Source organism: Prionailurus viverrinus, chromosome C1, assembly GCF_022837055.1.
Source record: "Prionailurus viverrinus isolate Anna chromosome C1, UM_Priviv_1.0, whole genome shotgun sequence".
Taxonomy (NCBI): Eukaryota; Metazoa; Chordata; class Mammalia; order Carnivora; family Felidae; genus Prionailurus; species Prionailurus viverrinus.
This window is the reverse complement of record NC_062568.1, coordinates 137,182,722-137,200,282: the sequence shown is the minus strand read 5'-3', so window position 1 is coordinate 137,200,282 and position 17,561 is coordinate 137,182,722. Positions and strand designations below refer to the sequence as shown.

Genomic DNA, 17,561 nt, shown 5'->3' with positions numbered 1-17,561 from the left:
TAATCTAAATTTAATTAACCTAATATTTAGTAATGGTTTTTGTTTTTATTTTATTTACAGACTACACTAGCATTAGTTGGGAGCAAATTGCAAAGAAATCCATCACAAGGAAATATGTGTTCTAAGTAAACAGTATGAAGGTAACAAGACAAACAATCTGATTATTCAATATTAAATAACTGAATGCAACACATAAAACACAATAGTATGTTAATTGGTGGATTTAACAATAAAGGAGAAAAATTTTTGCCAATTATATATTCTTTGATGGAATTAAGTTACGATGAAGGGGACATAGCATACCTTTGAGCAATCTCACAACTAAAGGAATACACCAGCCTTCTCTAGGCTCAGACCTCGTTTGTGGCAACATAGCTTAGCACGCCAAGAAAGTCAGAATTGTCATAAATACAGGGCCCATTATGGTGCCTCTCTCAGGAAAATGGTGAAGAATAATGAAATAAGCCAGCACATCAAGTACACTTGCTCCTTCTGGGGCAAAACCAAGATAAAAAGACAAGCTGTGGGGATCTGGCGTTGGGATTCCTGCGTGAAAATGGTAGTTGGTAGTGCCTGGACCTGCAACACCACCTCCACTGCCACAGTAAAGTCTGCCATCAGAAGAATGAAGGAGCTCAATGACCACAGAAACTCTACCATTTGAAACACTGCTACACTATAATGAGTGGGTTTGTTTTGTAGCAAAATTACTTTGGCTTGTTGTTAAATTTATTAATTTGATGTTTCAATTTGTGTCGCATTAATTTTGCTTTCCCAAAAGACCTAGAAATTTAAAATCCTTCTAATTAAAAAAAAAAATGCACCAATAAATACACTTTTCACTGATTAGACTGACATGGATTAAAACACAAGTTAATATTCAGTGGGGTGTGGGGAAAGAGATATTCTCAAACACTGCTAACAAAAATGTTAAGTGATACAATCTTATTGCAATTTTGCAATATATATCAGAAATTAAAATGCACATATACACTCACCTGCAATCCACTGCTACAAATTATCCTACATTCTCACACAATTCCAATAATTTAGTGAAATATATATACAGTGAAGAATATTGATTGCAGCATTATATAAACAGGAAAAAACCCTGAGATTTACCCAAGTATCTCTATCAGTAAGGAAACAATTATATTAAATGTAATACATATATGGAAAAATGTCCAAGATATAACTGGCAAGTGGAAAGAGAAAGATGCAGAATATATACCTGTTCTTTCTGATGATTTATGGGGAGTACAGAGCTGGGTGAGAGAGGGAAGTTTTACTTATTGGAAACATTTCTATATTATTTGCTCTTATGCAAATAAGCTTATGTGACTTCTTTAAAAAATAACATTTCCAAAATCCTAAATGTTACTTGGCAATATATTTGAAAAAGGTAAAATGCACATTGTGCAATTTCATCTAGAATGAAGAACATATACTTTTGTTAATTTAAAAGTTTTCTTTTTCACATTACAACAAAGGGCAGCACAACTACACTGCTACTAAAGTGAAGCATAGAGAGATTAATTTGAAAATTAAGGAAATTAGCTAACATAAGATAAATATTCATAAAGAAATTCAAATCCTTGGACTTAGGAACTCTGCGAAATGAAAAAAGCAGCTGCTGAGCATATAAAATATTGAAGGGCAAAACGAAGGGGAAGAATCTGAAACTGAGGTATACCTATCAGCTTCTGAGAAGAAAAACTAGTCTAAAATCTTTCAAATACATGTTAAGTCAAACAACCTCAAGGTTAAATTTCTCCGAATACTCAAATTTTATCAACAAGAAAACTAAACACACTTCACATCCATGATAAAATAAAACAAATAACTGAAGTTCTACATTTGATAAGATCTATGTCTATGAAAATCCTTGTAGGGATCAGAAGAAACAGCAGGAGATGGGGTCAATGTCCAACTCTGTGTTCAACCTTTATGGCAGAAGCTGCAGAGAGGAAAAGCAACAAATTGATCCCAGTGGGGAAGAGCCTCTCCTTGCTTTGGACTTGCTAGAAGGCATAAAAATCCTCCAGGTGACTACAACAGCCAACCCAACTAGCCAAATTTCAAACATGGAAGAAAAAAAACTAGTATAAAATGCTTTAAAATATTCTAAAAGCTTCATTTCTTAAGAAAGTGTATTATTTATATATATTATAGACCTACAAAGGTAAAACAAAATTTTTAAAAATATTTTTCCTCAAACAGCAAGCTTCCTAAGCTACAGGAATCAAAAATGTTATCATAGTTCCAGACTATGATTCAATTTCCTTCTCTACTCCAATATTGTTTTTTACCCTCAGGAAAATGAGAAAAAGTTTTCTTTATTAGATGTGACCAGTCTTCCTAATCTTCTGCTTGTATTAGTCCAATACATCTTTAAAAATCTTTAAAGAAATAAGTAGCACAAACTCACAAAATGAATACCATTAGTACTAAACACTCCAATTGCCATAACATGGATTAATAGCTTCATTTGAAAAGAATAATCAAAACTAACACGGTTTTCCTTAAGGTCTCAACTAAGAACATTACGAGCCATTTTTTTCAACTGGACTGAAAGAAGACTCGAGGGAGGTTTTATTTCTCCTTCCAAAATGTCTATAATGCTGCTTCTGTATTGCCTCATTGGCTCCTTCATACAGCGCAATAGCAATTGAAGTGCCAATGTCCTCACCCCATTCCAGCCAGTATTCTCAATCCCTACTTGTCCGAGACAGAACTCTATTCAGTGTTCTATGTTTTACAAACATTCATTAAGTACACACAGTACTCTGGCACTGTGCTACTAAGATAAGTAAGACATTGGTGGTGTCTCCCCTCAAAGAGCTCACCAAAGTCCAGTAAAGAAAACATACTACTGCGGAAGTGTTACGTCTGGCTCAAAGGACAAGATAATGCTTCAGATGGACTATTTCAGGAGATAACCTGACAACGAGGAGGAAGGACAATGGCAGCTAGGGAGACAAGGGGCTGGGGAAGAGTGACAACATTTAATCAGGACTAAAACTAAATATATGAAACATCATACTTATTTTACTCAGATAATTCTAGCATTCTGGAATAGCTGCAGTGAGACCATTGTCTGCCATATTACAGAGCCTACATTTTCTTGCGCAGGTGACAGGGGAACAATGAAGGGGACAACTAGAGGGAAAAAAAGCAATGTAGAATGCTGGCAAGTGAGGTCAGAGACTTGGAGAATAAAAAAAAATTATAGAGAAAAAAATATGTAGCATGGAATATTACTCAGCAATAAAAAGTAATGAACTTCCGATACAATCACATGGAGAAAACTCAAAAATACTATGTTGATTGGAAAAAGCCATACAAAAGAGTATAATGTCATAGAATTCTATATACATAAAATTCAAGAACAAGCAAAATTAAGCTATGCTGATAAAATTCAGAAAGAAGCTTACCTCAGGGGGAAAGGCACTGGATTGGAAAGGCAAGAGTATGAGGAATTTTCTGGGCAATGAAAATGTTCTGTACCTTGACCTCTATGGTAGTTACATGTGTGAACATATATGTAAAAACCCCATTCAGCTCTATACTTTAAATTTTACCACATATAAATTACAACTTAATCTATGTAAAAATGTACATATTTTACTAAAAAAAGAAAAAATGCATACGTAATTGTGGTAGAATAAGGCCAGAATAAATTAAACCAGTGTCATCCCTTAAGCAATATCTGACTTTTAAGAAATCAGAATAAAGGTTCTAACAGACACTGTATATTCAATTAGCAAACAAAATCCCTATAAGACGTTATGTAAAAAAGTCTAGCTTCTTTTCCCCTACAAGAAGATATACAGGCAAGTATTCTTTATAATAAATGCTGTGAAAACAGTGTACTTTTCCCAAAGAAAAGAAATAGCTCACTATAAACAAAAAAAATAAAAATTTTCTATACAGCAATACCTACCTTACAAGAAGTACTATAAAGATTAATAAGGCATGAGAAGCAGTTAACACAATATAGAGCACAGTAAGAACTCTTCACACTGTCATTACAATTATTATGTAATAGCAATAAAAGTGAAACTCTCCTTCCAATTATGCCTAAACCACTTACTGAGAATACACTGTTTAACTGCATATTACTCAACTACAGCACTTCTCACTCTGGGCTTTTTTTTTTCTTTTTTTAACTTTGAAATCAGCAAGTTTCTGACAGCTGAAACATCTGGTTAGATTGGAGAAAGACCAAATTAACTACAATTTATCAAAGTATTCTTTTTAATCTGCTTATATCCTGAAGCCATGTTCACTTACCAAAAGACAGCAAATGTATCCTTTTAACATCTCAACAGCTTATATTATTGAAAACCCATATACCAAACCAAACAAGTACATGATCACAATTCAATTTCCTGAAAATCAACAGTCTTAAAAAATTAAAGCAAAGCACAATGCTAAATTAGAAAGTCATTCAGTACAAATATTCATAAGAAAAATATTATCATTTACAGTTCTGAACATTATACTAACATAAAAAAAACACAATTTGGCAAATTTAATCAATTTGTAGAAGGGCTTCATTAATAGAAACAAAAAAGTAAAATTCACAAAGGCAAAAACTACTCAAGTACTATCATCCACTAAGAAAACATTGAAACAATCTAGCAAATCTCTTACTGAACTGGTTTCTGAATAGCTAAACCAAATGCCAACTCAATTTTCTATGTTTAATAGTCACTGGAAACTGCATTAAACTCAACATAAAAGAAGGAAAATGAAGAATTTAGTTCCACAATTTCATAGCTCTACTGTTACTTCCACCAAATCAACTGGAGCAAGTACATCTAAGTCAGTTCTTCATATTTCAAAATTTTATTGAAAAACTCATTAATTCTGAACTTGAAGACACATTTTTAAAACATAAGATTTTGTATTATTCCTACTTTGATACGTAACACTTAACAAAGTCTTCTACTTACCTAGATTTTGTCTTATTAACATCTCGTTGCAAAAACAATCTCATTCGAAATTAACTCAAACCTGAAAAAATACATGCAAAGACCATCATTTAGTTTTCTGCTTCAGACAGAAATAAGTACATTTCTATGACACACTTATTGTTTTAAATTAAAAACTGCAAATCTAATTATTTTCTTTATATAACATCTATCTGAAAAAGTCATTCAACTAAAACACGATCACTTTAAACTTTTAGGAAACTTGCTAAATACTACCTTTTTGATGAACTGAAATATATTCAAATGAGAAACTTAATCTTTCTAGTTATCTTTAAAAAAGATTTACAACATGGGGCACCTGGGTGGCTCAGTTGGTTAAGCATCCGACTTCAACTCATGTGATGATCTTGCAATCCGTGAGTTCGAGCCCTGCATGGAGCTCTGGGCTGACAGCTCAGAGCCTGGAGCCTGCTTTGGATTCTGTGTCACCCTCTCTCTCTCTCTGCCCCTCCCCTGCTCACACTCTGTCTGTCTGTCTGTCTGTCTGTCTGTCTCTCTCTCTCTCTCTCTCTCAAAAATAAATAAACAATAAATAAAATTTTTTAAAGATTTACAATAACTTATTTTGATTAATTTTAATAGCATAGCAATAATTAAAATCAGTATTTGTTAAAACACACACTTCCATCTAGATGTTTGTCTAATACTATTACATACATGCCAAAAAGTACACCAAAAAGCTGAAGATAAAAATACAGTATGAGATGGCATAAAAGTATACACTAATAATAACTGTAATAACTAACAACGATTATTTGCTAAATGCCATGGGCCATTATTCTAGAAGGCAGTATATACTGATACTCTCTTACTTCCTCAATTTAACCTACAATCTAGCATAATGTGACCGCCACCCCAACATTCCCTTATACTTGAAAAATTACGTACCTCTAATTTTTCACATTTCACAAATTCTGAAAACTCAGTATGTCTTATTCTGTACTCTACACATCTCCTCTCCTTACCTGAAACAAGCTTGTTACTCTTTTAAATTCTTATTCCCCCAAAATGGCACCACCATACCTACTGCCATTCTCACCTAGATTACTGTAACTGCTCTATTTCCAGACTATCATCTCAAATTCATCCTTCTCAGAATCATATAAGTCCTCATTTTCAAACAGCTATCCTGAAGATGTCACATCTATGCTTCAAGTCCTTCAACACTACTCATCAATGATCTTATCCTTATCGATTTATCCCCAATCTTTACTCTCCCATTCACTCCAGGTTTCTAATACTAAACCCCTTCAACTCCCAGAACAGCTCCCACGCACACTCAACTTTCATGCTTTTTAACATGGCAAACTACACTTACGGTCTCTAACTTTGCTAACATATTTTTTACTAGTTTTGCAATATTCAAATATTAGTTTGAATATTAGTTATCCTGAAAGATCCTTCTCTAATTTCTTCAGCGATGTTGTGTTTCTCAATTGCTATTAACAACTGGTGATAGCTCTGTATCAATTGTTTACTTGTGTGTTTTTCTGAACTACAGTGTGGACACACTGAGGCCAAGAAGTCATTCAGCTTATTTCAGCATTTTCACTGGATGGTACGTGGTAAAAGTACAACAATGTAGGCTGAATGAAAGATAAGAAATTTTGTGTTGTATCCCAAAATGTACATAGGGAAATAAGTAAAATTCAGGCTAATGAGTTTAATTCACATTTCCAGGACTAGAGAAAAAAAGTTCGTATCACTTCTGAATACAGTAACATTACTTTATGAAATAACTACATCTAAGTAAGATACAACTGACAAAAATCAGACCAATGCAAACTTCTATAGAGTAAATTAATTAATTTCACTGATCATCAGTACCAAGATTTTGGTTCTAAATGTTTGCATCCCTACTGAAAACAAAGTTTGTGGACTATAATTCCCGGACTAATTAAAGTATTGGACTTAAGCAAAAAAGAGTTGGAGAAGAAGGTGAATATGGTTTTAATACTAATAATGTCAATAAACTAGAAAGGTGGTTCACAAACTTTAGCATACATCAGAATCACCTAGAGAGCATGTTATACAGACTGCCAGCCCCCACCCTCAGAGCTCCTGATTCAGTAGTTCTAAGTTGGAGCCTAATAATTTGGATTTCTACTAAGTTCCTAAGATCATGCTGCTATTTCCAGGGCCACAACTGAGAATCACAGGCCTGGAGTTTTCTACACAATGTCTAGAAGAGACAAGAATATTCTCTCTGCCATCCACTACCACCAATCTTTACCTACCCAGAACTGGATACTGTGACCTATTGCAAACTAAACTATAAATCAAAGTGAGAGGACTAAAAGTCCACTAGGAGTTGCTGAGTATGAAAGGATGAAAAACAATGGCCCTGCAAAAGAGAATGCACATCCTAATACCTGTGAATATTACCTTGTATGACCACTCCTCCCAAAAGAAAAGTCTTTACAGATGTAATTAGTTAAAAATTTGAGATGGAGAGAATACCCTGGATTATCTGGGTGGGCCCTAAGTACAGTCACATATATTCCTGAAAGAGGGGAGACAGGGAAATGTGACTATACAAAGAGAAGGTGAAGACAGAGTAGAGATTTGAAACACTGGCTTTGAAGATTGCAGCCACAGTCAGGAATGTCAGTAGCCACCAGAACTGAAAGAGAACTTTGTAGAAAGTTTCACCATTTCTTAAAGTGTCAAATATACAACTACTACACGTATGATCCAGTCATTCCACTTCTAGGTATCTACCCAAAGAAATGAAAGCATATGCTCATATAAAAACTTACAAACGTTCACCTTTATTTGTAATAGCCAAAAGTTGAAGGAAAAATTGTCCACCAACATGTGAACCCTTACAGTTTTACAATGGAATAAGTAGGAGTGAACTAATGACACATGCAATGTATATGAATTTGAAAATAATTATGCTGACTGAAAAAAATATAGACAAAAAGATTATATACTGCATAAGGGAGGAGCAATAAATATGAAAGGATTAAAAGGGGCACAAGTAAAGTTTGAGGGTAAAGGATAAGTTTATAATCTTCATTGTGGTGATGATTTCATGGGTATACACAGATACGAAATGTATTCAAATTGTACACATAAAACATGATTTATTACATACCAATTACACTTCAATAAAACGGATTATAAGATCACAATATACAAATATTAATAAACTTGGGAAAACAATGAAATCTCTAATTAAAGAAGTTAGAGTAACAATAATGAATACAAAAAGAATATTGTCATTTATAACCAAAAAAGAGTAGAGGTGAAAATAAATCCTCTTTCAACATCTACAACTGGTACTACAATTTTGGTAATTCAATGCATGAACGATGCTTCCAGAATGTCATTAGATATATCCAATGAAACATACGTAACTAGAATCATCTGGACCTCTGAACAGATTGACATATTTAATTTATACTTGCCTAAACTTCTATACACAAACACAATTCCTCCTGAAATATAATAAAGGTCAACCTGGAACTAAACAAATATAGAATGTTAATTTTACATCATGAATCAAAAATCTGTCTGCAAAAACAGCTCCAATTCTACACTTCCCCGTTATTCATGCATTTGACAATGAGGCTTTGCAGTTTCTCCCATCAAGAGGTAGAGTGTTTTCCCCTACCCTTAAATCTAGGCTTCCTTATAAGGAAGACCAATAGAATGTAACAGACGTCAGTTCACAAATTCTGAGCTAGACCTCAGGAGACTTTGCATGGTTCTTCTTAGAATCCTGCTACCATCATGAGAACAAGCCTCCTCTAATCTGCTGGAGGATAAAAGGACAGCCCAAATGTCCCACCACAGGCCACCCTAGGGAACTCAGTCAAGAGCACCAACGCCACCTTCCTGACCTGCTGCTGAATGCAGACTCATAAATGAGTCCAGGCAAGACCAGAAATACTGCCCAGCTGACTTACAGACTTGTTTTAACAATAAAGGTTTGTCTTAAACCACCAAGTTTTAGAGTACAAGTAAAACCCTGAATTGCAAGTAACTTGGTCTGTGAGTGTTCCGCAAGACCAGCAAACATTTCTAATAAATTTTAAAACAAGTGATGTCTTGCAATTTGATTAGTAGGTGACACCGAATGTCACATGATCAGAACTGAGGCAATGGTTCTTGAATTTGCTTTGCTATACAAGTGCTTTGGATTATAAGCATTTCCACAACAAATTATACTCACAAACCAAGGTTTTACTGAGTCTATTACACAGTAACAGCAAACTGATACAACTCAATCCTAAAGAAACCAAATTAAATTATTCTTATCCCTAGAAGGGTTATTTTTATTTTTCTTAAGCATTTAAAAAGATTTTTAATGTTTATTTTGTGGGTGAGGGGCCGAGAGAGAGGAAGACACAGAATCTGAACAGGGGCTTAAACTCACGAACTGTGAGATCATGACTTGAACCGAAGTTGAACACTCAACCAACTGAGCCACCCAGGAGTCGCTAGAAGAGTTATTTTAGATTAACAATTGACCTCAATTTTTGAAGGCAAGGAAAAAAGAGACATAAAAGTCTCTTTTATTCTTTTATTAGCAGTGACTCTACAAAACATCTTGTGAGTTTGTCAATTTCAAGAGACATATAAACTGAGCAAAATCCTTTTTACAAGTAATGTTACCAGTCAACTATTATTTTTTGTGAAATTCTGTTGCGAGACAGCTTTACTAGATATAACCATATAATGAAAATTTTCAGGGTCCTCCAAAATGATCTATGAAAACTATTAACGAGCAATCTGCTATCTTACCTAACATCTTTTTCCGATTTATGTTAATGGCACCCTGACTGTCCATTAATAAAACACTCTTCACTCAACTGTTAAAGTGGCACCATAGGCCTCCGGACTGAGGGATGAACAAGTGGCATCCAGGCTGATGAGAATTCCTCAGGCAGCCGCAGCAATTTGTTCATAGATGAGGAGGCAGGCCAGTGTGGGAAATTGGGAATCCTTCCCAGGATGTTTCCAAGTACTAGGAAAGATACACTCTTCAGTGGAAATAATAGCCATGAGAATTACGTATGTCAGAGCAGCCAGCAGCATCTCTGCCAGGTCACAACATACTTAGTAATGAAGCCACCATAGAAAAAACCCAAGCCAAAAGCTTTAATCATTACCATAATGACACTATATGCACCCATCAATCCAAACATTCTCGAAATAACTGTAGTAATAGCAGAATAGTAAATAACTTATCAATCCTCCTACTGAAGTACCTACTAGAGAAACTGAACAAAATATTTAAAAAACTATCAATTTGAAGGCACCAAAAAGTTAGCACAACAGTAAAGAATGACCTGGCCAAGATCCAAGATGGGATGGAAACCTACTGATACAAACCCAGCATCCAAGGATGTTTCTTTGCCTTGGGGGTTTTTACCAATACAGATGAGGCAGCTGAGAAACTGATCATAATTTCTGACGTTGTTTTAGAGCTAAGGGGACCAAAACAGGAATGCAAGGTTCAGAAATGGTGGGAGCCATACTGAATACTGCCCGCTATTAAACTGAGACTCCAAAGGACTAAACTCTAGTGAGCCAGAAGTAAACAAGTCCTTGCATGTACTGCAGCCTTACCTAAAGACTTTAGCTGAGCAAATTAAAACAAAAACAAACAAACAAAACAAACTCAATCCCTAAAATTTAAATAAAGTAATCCCAGATTGCTGGTCACCCCAGGTGAGGCACAAGCAAACAAAAATTATCTCTGGAAAAAGATAATACAGAATTATTATCAGATTTTAGGCCTGGAGAAGCAGCTGAAAATAGAAATAGAAATTTAAGTGAGAGAACTAGCAGTGAGAGAACCAGAGAAGTAGTGAAAAAATTATCAGTATAAACTTTGCTCAAATCACCAGATGACTGATGAACGAAGTATGCAAAGAGAACTGCAGGGGTCAAGGGAAAAAAATCTGGCAGAGGCCAGTATTTTTACACTTGAAAAACAGAGCTGTACTACTGATGCTTTTTCAACAGAGTGCATTTCTCAAGTGTGCACCATTTGGGCAACAAGAAGGTGAAGCCCTACAAGGCTGAAGTGCCAGAGGACAGAACCATAGCTCAGGAGAACAGATGAAAACTAGTGGAATCCCTAGAAGAAAACCACAGGGCAAGCATCAAAATCAGACTATAAACCTCACCCAACAAATCTCAGAAAAACACTAACAGAAACCGGAGTCACTAAAACATGTTAATATAATGTCCAGTTTTCAAGCAAAATTATATCCTACACAAAGAAAGAGGAGATTGTGATCCATACTCAGGAAAAAAAGGGGAGTCAACTGATACATTTGGAAACTGGCAAATGGGAACTAAAACCACTACACACTCTCTAAAATGACTAAAATTAAAGATTAACAATATAAAGTGTTGGTAAAATTGAAATGCAAAAGTGTTGATGAGATTGTAAATTGTTACAAAACACTTTGGAAAAAAATTTAGTATCTTCTGACATTAAACATAAATGTACCCTAAAACCAAGCTATTAAACTCCTGGATATTTACTCAATATAAATGTGTGCATGAGTACACGAGGAGACATGCACAAGTAAATACATAGCAGCATTATCCATAAAAGCCTAAAAAGCCTAAAAAGTAGAAACAATCCAAGTTTCCACAAATAACAAAATGGATAAATTGTAGGATATTCATATAATGTACTGTACTATACAGGCATACCTGACAAGCAGCATGGGTTCAGTTCCAGACCATCACAATAAAGCAAAATAGTAAAGTGAGTAAAATGATTTTTTGGTTTCCCAGTACATATAAAAGTTATGTATACACTATACTATAGTCTATTAAGTGTGCAATAGCATTACGTCTAAAAAAAGTACATACCTTAATTTTATATTATATTATATTATTATATTTTTAATATTTTATTGCTAAAAAATACTAACCATTTTCTGAGTTATCAATGAGTCATAATCTTTTTGCTGGTCTTGCCTCAGAGTTGATAGATGCTGACTGATTAGGGTGGTGGCTACTGAAGGTTGGGTGGCTGCGGCAATTTCTTAAAATAAGACAAGTTTGCCACATCAAATGAGTCTTCCTTTCATGAACTATTTCTCTGTAGCAAGTGATGCTGTTTGAAAACAATTTAGCCACAGTAAAATTTCTTTGAAAATTGGAGCCAGTCCTCTCAAACCCTGCTGTTGCTTTATCAAGTTTATATAATATGTAAATCCTTTGTTGTCATTTCAACAATCTGCACAGCATCTTCACCAGGACTGGAGTGCATCTTTAAAAAGCACTTTCCTTGCTCATCAACTCTTCACCTGTTCAAGCTTTATCATGAGATTGCAGCCATTCAGTCACACCTTCAGGCTCCACTTCTAGTTGTCTTGCTATTTCCACCACACCTGAAGTTACTTCCTCCACTGAAGTCATGAACCTCTCTCCAAGTCATCCATGAGGGTTGAATTCAGCTTCTTCCAAATTGCTGTCCACGTTGTTATTATGACCGCTTCTCATGAATTATGAATGTTCTTAATGGCATCTAAAATGGTGAATCCAGGTTTTATTTTTTTATTTTAGAGACAGGTAAGAGAGAGTACACACGCAAGCAGGGAAGAGGTGCAGAGGGAGAGAAAGAATCTTAAGCAGACTACAGGCTCAGTGCAGAGCCCAATGCAGGGCCCGATTCCATGATGCTGGGATCATGACCTGTGCTGAAATCAAGAGTCGTATGCTTAATTGACTGAGCTACCCCGGCGCCCCTGAATCTAGGTTTTCAATTTACTTTGTTCATATCTATCTTTGGAATCACTATGGCATCTACAGTCTTACAAAATGTACTTTTTAAATAAGACTTGAAATTACTCCTTGATCCATGGGCTGCAGAATGGATACTGTGTTAACAAACCTGAAAACAACATTCACCTCATTACACATCTTTGTCAGAGCTCTTGACCAGGTGTATTGTCAGTAATATTTACAAAGGAATCTTTTTTCCTAGGAGTAGGTCAAACAGTAGGCTTAACATAGTCAATGAAACATGTTATAAAAAGATGTGCTGTCAACCATACTTTGTTATTGCATTTATAGAGCACAGGCAGAGTAGATGTAGTGTAATTCTTAAGGGCCTTAGGATTTTTAGAATGATAAATGAGCACTGGTTTCACCAGCTGCATTAGCCCCCAACAAGAGTCAACCAGTTCTTTGACGTTTGAAGCCAGGCAATGGCTTTTCCTCTCTAGCTATGCAAGCCCTAGATGGCATCTTCTTCCACTAGAAGGCTGCTTTGTCAATAATGACAATCTGTTGTTTAGTGTAGCCACCTTTGTTAATTATCTTACCTAGATATCTTCTGAATAACTTGCTGCAGCTTCTATATCAGCGCTTGCTGCTTCACCTTGCACTTTTATGTTCTAAAGAAGGCTTCTTTCTTTAAACCTCACAAACCAAAATCTGCTAGCTCCAAACAGTTTTTCTGCAGCCTTTCACCTCTCAGCCTTTCCAGAATTGAAGAGAGGGATTTGCTCTGTAATTAAATGCTCTATCCCTGAGCTATCTCCCCTGAAGGGCCTTGCTCTGGATAAGGCTTTGGCTTAAGGGAATGTTGTGGCTGATTTGATCTTCTATCCAAACCACTAAAACTTTCAACCATATCAGCAATAAGGCTGTTTCATTTTCTCATTATTCATGTGTTCACTGATGTAGCACTTTTAATTTCTTTCAAGAACTTTTCCTGTGCATTCACACATTAACTGACACAAGAGGCCTAGCTTTCAGTCTATCTCAGCTTTTGACATGCCTTCCTTACTAAGCCTAATCATTTCCAGGTTCTGAGTTAAAGTGAGAGACGTGCAACTCTTCCTTTCACTTAAAAACTTAGAAGCCATTGTAGGATTATTAATTGGCCTATTTTCAATATTGTGTCTCAGGGAATAGGGAGGCTCAAATAAAGGGAGAGAAACGGGAACAGCCAGCCAGTCACTGGAGCAATCAGAACAAAACCAACATTTATTACGTTTACCATGCCATCGTGGTTTCTGGTACCCCAAAGCAATTATAGTAGTGACATCAACAATAACTGGTCACAGATCATCGTAAGAAATATAGCAATAAAATGTGTGAAATGTTGTGGGAATTACCAAAATGTGACACAAAAATATGACGTAAAGCAAATGCTGTTGGAAAACTGGTGCCGACAGACTTGCAGATACAGGGTTGCCACAAACCTGAAATTTGTAAAATAAATAAATAAAAAAAATGCACTTGCATGGCTCAACAAAGTCTGATAAAATGAGGTATGCCTGTAGAGCAACGAAACTGAATGAACTACAATTTTATGTGAAAATATAAATGACTCTCCCAAATAATGCTGAAAAAAGCCAAGATCCAATTATGCAAATTTCATTAATAGGAAAAAATATGTACCTCAAAAATGTATTTTTAAGTAATAAAAATATAAAACAAAAAAGTGACTACCATAAAAGGTGGGATGGTAGCCTCCCAAAGACAAGGGGGGAGGCTGATTGGGAGGGAACAGAGTGGAAGGACTGGCAATGTGTTAAATTCTTGACTAGGGGTTAAGAAGGTATGCACTTCTGAATTCTAAAGTTGTACATTTTTACCATGTGTTATTCTGAGTATTTTTTTCCACATTAAAAACATTACAATATTAAAAATATAGACATTTAAGGCTTTGAATTTTCCCCTGAGTAAAGCATTGACATTATACTATTTTGTTTTTACTTTAATTAAAATTATTCAAATACATTATTTTAAGATTTCAATTAAAGCTTGTTATGAAAATCAAGACTACCCACCACCCCTTCTCTAACCATCCCTCTCCTACCCCTAATTTCTAAACAATGTAGTTATACTTGTATGTGGATTTTTCACTTTGGATCTGACCGAACCCTACATGAGAAAATAAATTAACTCCCTGTATTCCTTCTATATTTTCTAAAACCTCCTCAAAGCCCTATTGAGGATGGCTAGCTGAATTTTTCACAAAAGTGTAAAAGCAACTCAATGGAGAAAAAATGTCTTTTTAACAGTTGGTGCTACAGCAACTGAATATACAGACAGAAGAAAAAAGAGGATACCAACTTAAATCTTACACTCTATACCAATATTAACTCAAAATGGATTATAGATTTAAACATAAAATGTAAAACTATTAATCCTGTATAAGACAAAAAAATCATCAGGATCTAGACCTAGAAAAAGAGTTCTTAGAAATAACACCAAAAGCATGATCCACAAAAGAAAAAAACTTGATAAACTGGACTTCATCAAAACAAAAATCTTTTACCCTTCGAAAGATCCTGTTAAGATGATTAAAAAGTGACAGAGTTGGAGAAAGTATTTGTAAACTACATTAACAAAAGACTGCCATCTAAAACAGAATATAGAACTCTCAAAACTCAACAGTAAGACATAAGCAAAAATATCAAAATAAGGACATTTGAAAAGCATCATCTCCATTAAACCAAGAACACTGGCAAAAATAGTGTCAACATTTTCCAAACTAGAAATTAACCAAAGGCTCACAGCAATCTGGGGAGAATTTATTCAAGAAAGATAGCTATATTTTAGTAAGACAAGCAAACTGTGGCATTTTTATTTTGCCCTATTCTCAGCCTCCCACTCCAGCTTTATAGTAGCTTTGAAAGTCAACAGTCCACAAACCTGGTGAAAACTAACAGCCTGGCAGTTCTATCAGGGGGGCAGAAGAAGGTGGACTGCCTCTACTACTACATTCCCAGAGGACTGTCATTATTTGACATGTCTGGTGGTTTCCTGGAAGACCCCACTCCCAAAGCTATCTTAATTTGACCTCAGAGCTCCCTCCATGCAAAACAAAACAAAACAAAACTCTTTGCCCCAAGGGTATTTGTCACAAACTATCAGAGGCAATTGTTTCATATTGCAGCTGACCAAGGCAGTGAATAACACTTGAGACAAACAATAGGCTAACCAAAAGAGCTTAAAAAGAAAAACTGGGTGCTTCGAAAAGTTCCAAAATATTCCTGAGAATCTAGATGGTCATATGTAAGCACAGGTATGTGCACAAGCTCAGGAAAAAACTGAGAAGGCCCTAGGCACTCACCTCTGGCTAACGTGAAGCTCTACACAAGCAGCAAGTTAAGAGTAAGGCAAAGTTACAAAATTCTCTTCTGAATGCTGAAGGCCCCAACACACACAGACCTTCTAAACAAAAACTGGGAGACTGACTGATTCCAGGTATTTAAGGACACCTCTGTTGAATTATTAGTTGAACACTAAGCTCACTGAGTAGAGACTTCAGTGGTCACCCATGTTAAAGAAAGCAGATTTTACTCAATTCAATTTTGTTTATTAGTTCAGAATAAACAAACAGAAACAAACAGTAACAACAACAAACACTGGGGAAGGGAGAATATCTGATTATCAAAGCTTCCACATTATTAAAAATTTAGTTTTCAACAAAAAAACAGTAACACTTATAAAAAAAAAAGGCTTAAAAGAAAATCATTCATATACATGGGAAAACAAAGACACTCAATAAAAAGTGTCCAAGGAAACACAGACATTAGACTTAACAACCACATTCACAAATCGCTTATTTTAAACATGTCCAAAGAACTAAAGGAAATCTATGTCTAACAAACCAAAGGAAAGTTATGAGATAGATGTCCCACAAATAGAAAATATAAATAGATATAAATCATGATAAAGAATAAAAAAATTCTGGAGTTGAAATGTAAAAAATTTTAGTGAAATTAAAACTTCACTAGAAATTTTCACCAGATTTGAACAGGCAGAAAAAGAAATCAGTGAATATGAAGATAAGTCAATTGTGATTACTTCTCTGAAAACAGAAAGAAAAACAAATCAAAGATTTAAAAAAAAAAAAAAAAAGATGAGTCTAAGATACCTGGGGGACACCATTAAGCATGTCAACATACACATAATGGGAGTCCCAGAGAGAGGGGGAGGGAGGGGGAGAGAGAGAGAGAGAGAGAGAGAAGTGAAAAGGGCAGAAAAAATATCTGGGGTGCCTGAATGGCTCAGTTAGTTAAGTGTCTGACTTTTCATTTTGGCTCAGGTCATGATCTCATGGTTTGTGGGTTCGAGCCCATGTTGTGCTCAGTACTGACAGTGTGGAGCCTGCTTGGAATTCTCTCTCCCCCTCTCTCTGCTCCTCCCCTACTTGCTATCTCTCTCTCTAAATAAACATTAAAAAAAACACCAATATCTAAATAAATGACTGAAAAGTTCCCTAAATATTAACCTAACATCCAAAAAACTCAACGAACTACTATAAATAAACTAAAAAACCAGAGAATCCTGAAATAACCAAGAGATAAGTGACTTGTCATGTATAGAGATCCTCCATAAAATTAATAATTTCTCACCAGAAACCATGGAAGCCAGAAAGGCAAAGGGAAGACATATTCAAAGTACTGAAAAAGTAATACTATCAACCAAGAATTCTTTAACTACTTTTCAAAAAATGAAGGCAAAATTAAGACATTCCCAGATAAACAAAAACTGACAGAACTGGTTGCCAGGAGACCTAATATACAAGAAATACTGAAAGGTGTCCTTAAGGCTGAAATGAAA

The 17,561-nt window shown here is 35.3% G+C and overlaps 1 protein-coding gene across 13 annotated transcripts in view; it reads right to left on the bottom strand.

Annotated features, from left to right (window-relative positions):
• The window catches only part of ZNF644 (zinc finger protein 644), a 105,799-nt gene that overhangs the window by 70,497 nt on the left and 17,741 nt on the right, over nucleotides 1–17,561 (bottom strand). For 8 of the 13 annotated variants that reach the window (XR_007154455.1, XM_047869050.1, XM_047869039.1 and 5 more), the window contains 2 exons: nucleotides 11,903–12,501; nucleotides 4,959–5,019 (listed from right to left, as the gene is read on the bottom strand). Coding sequence is in view for 12 of the 13 variants with exons in the window: in XM_047869050.1 (XP_047725006.1) it covers nucleotides 4,959–5,002 (44 nt within the window). In the remaining variant the exon portion in view is untranslated. Of the gene's footprint in view, nucleotides 1–4,958; nucleotides 5,020–9,818; nucleotides 9,973–11,902; nucleotides 12,502–17,561 lie in introns of all 13 variants that reach the window. The other 5 variants (XM_047869043.1, XM_047869045.1, XM_047869046.1 and 2 more) reach the window with 2 other exon arrangements.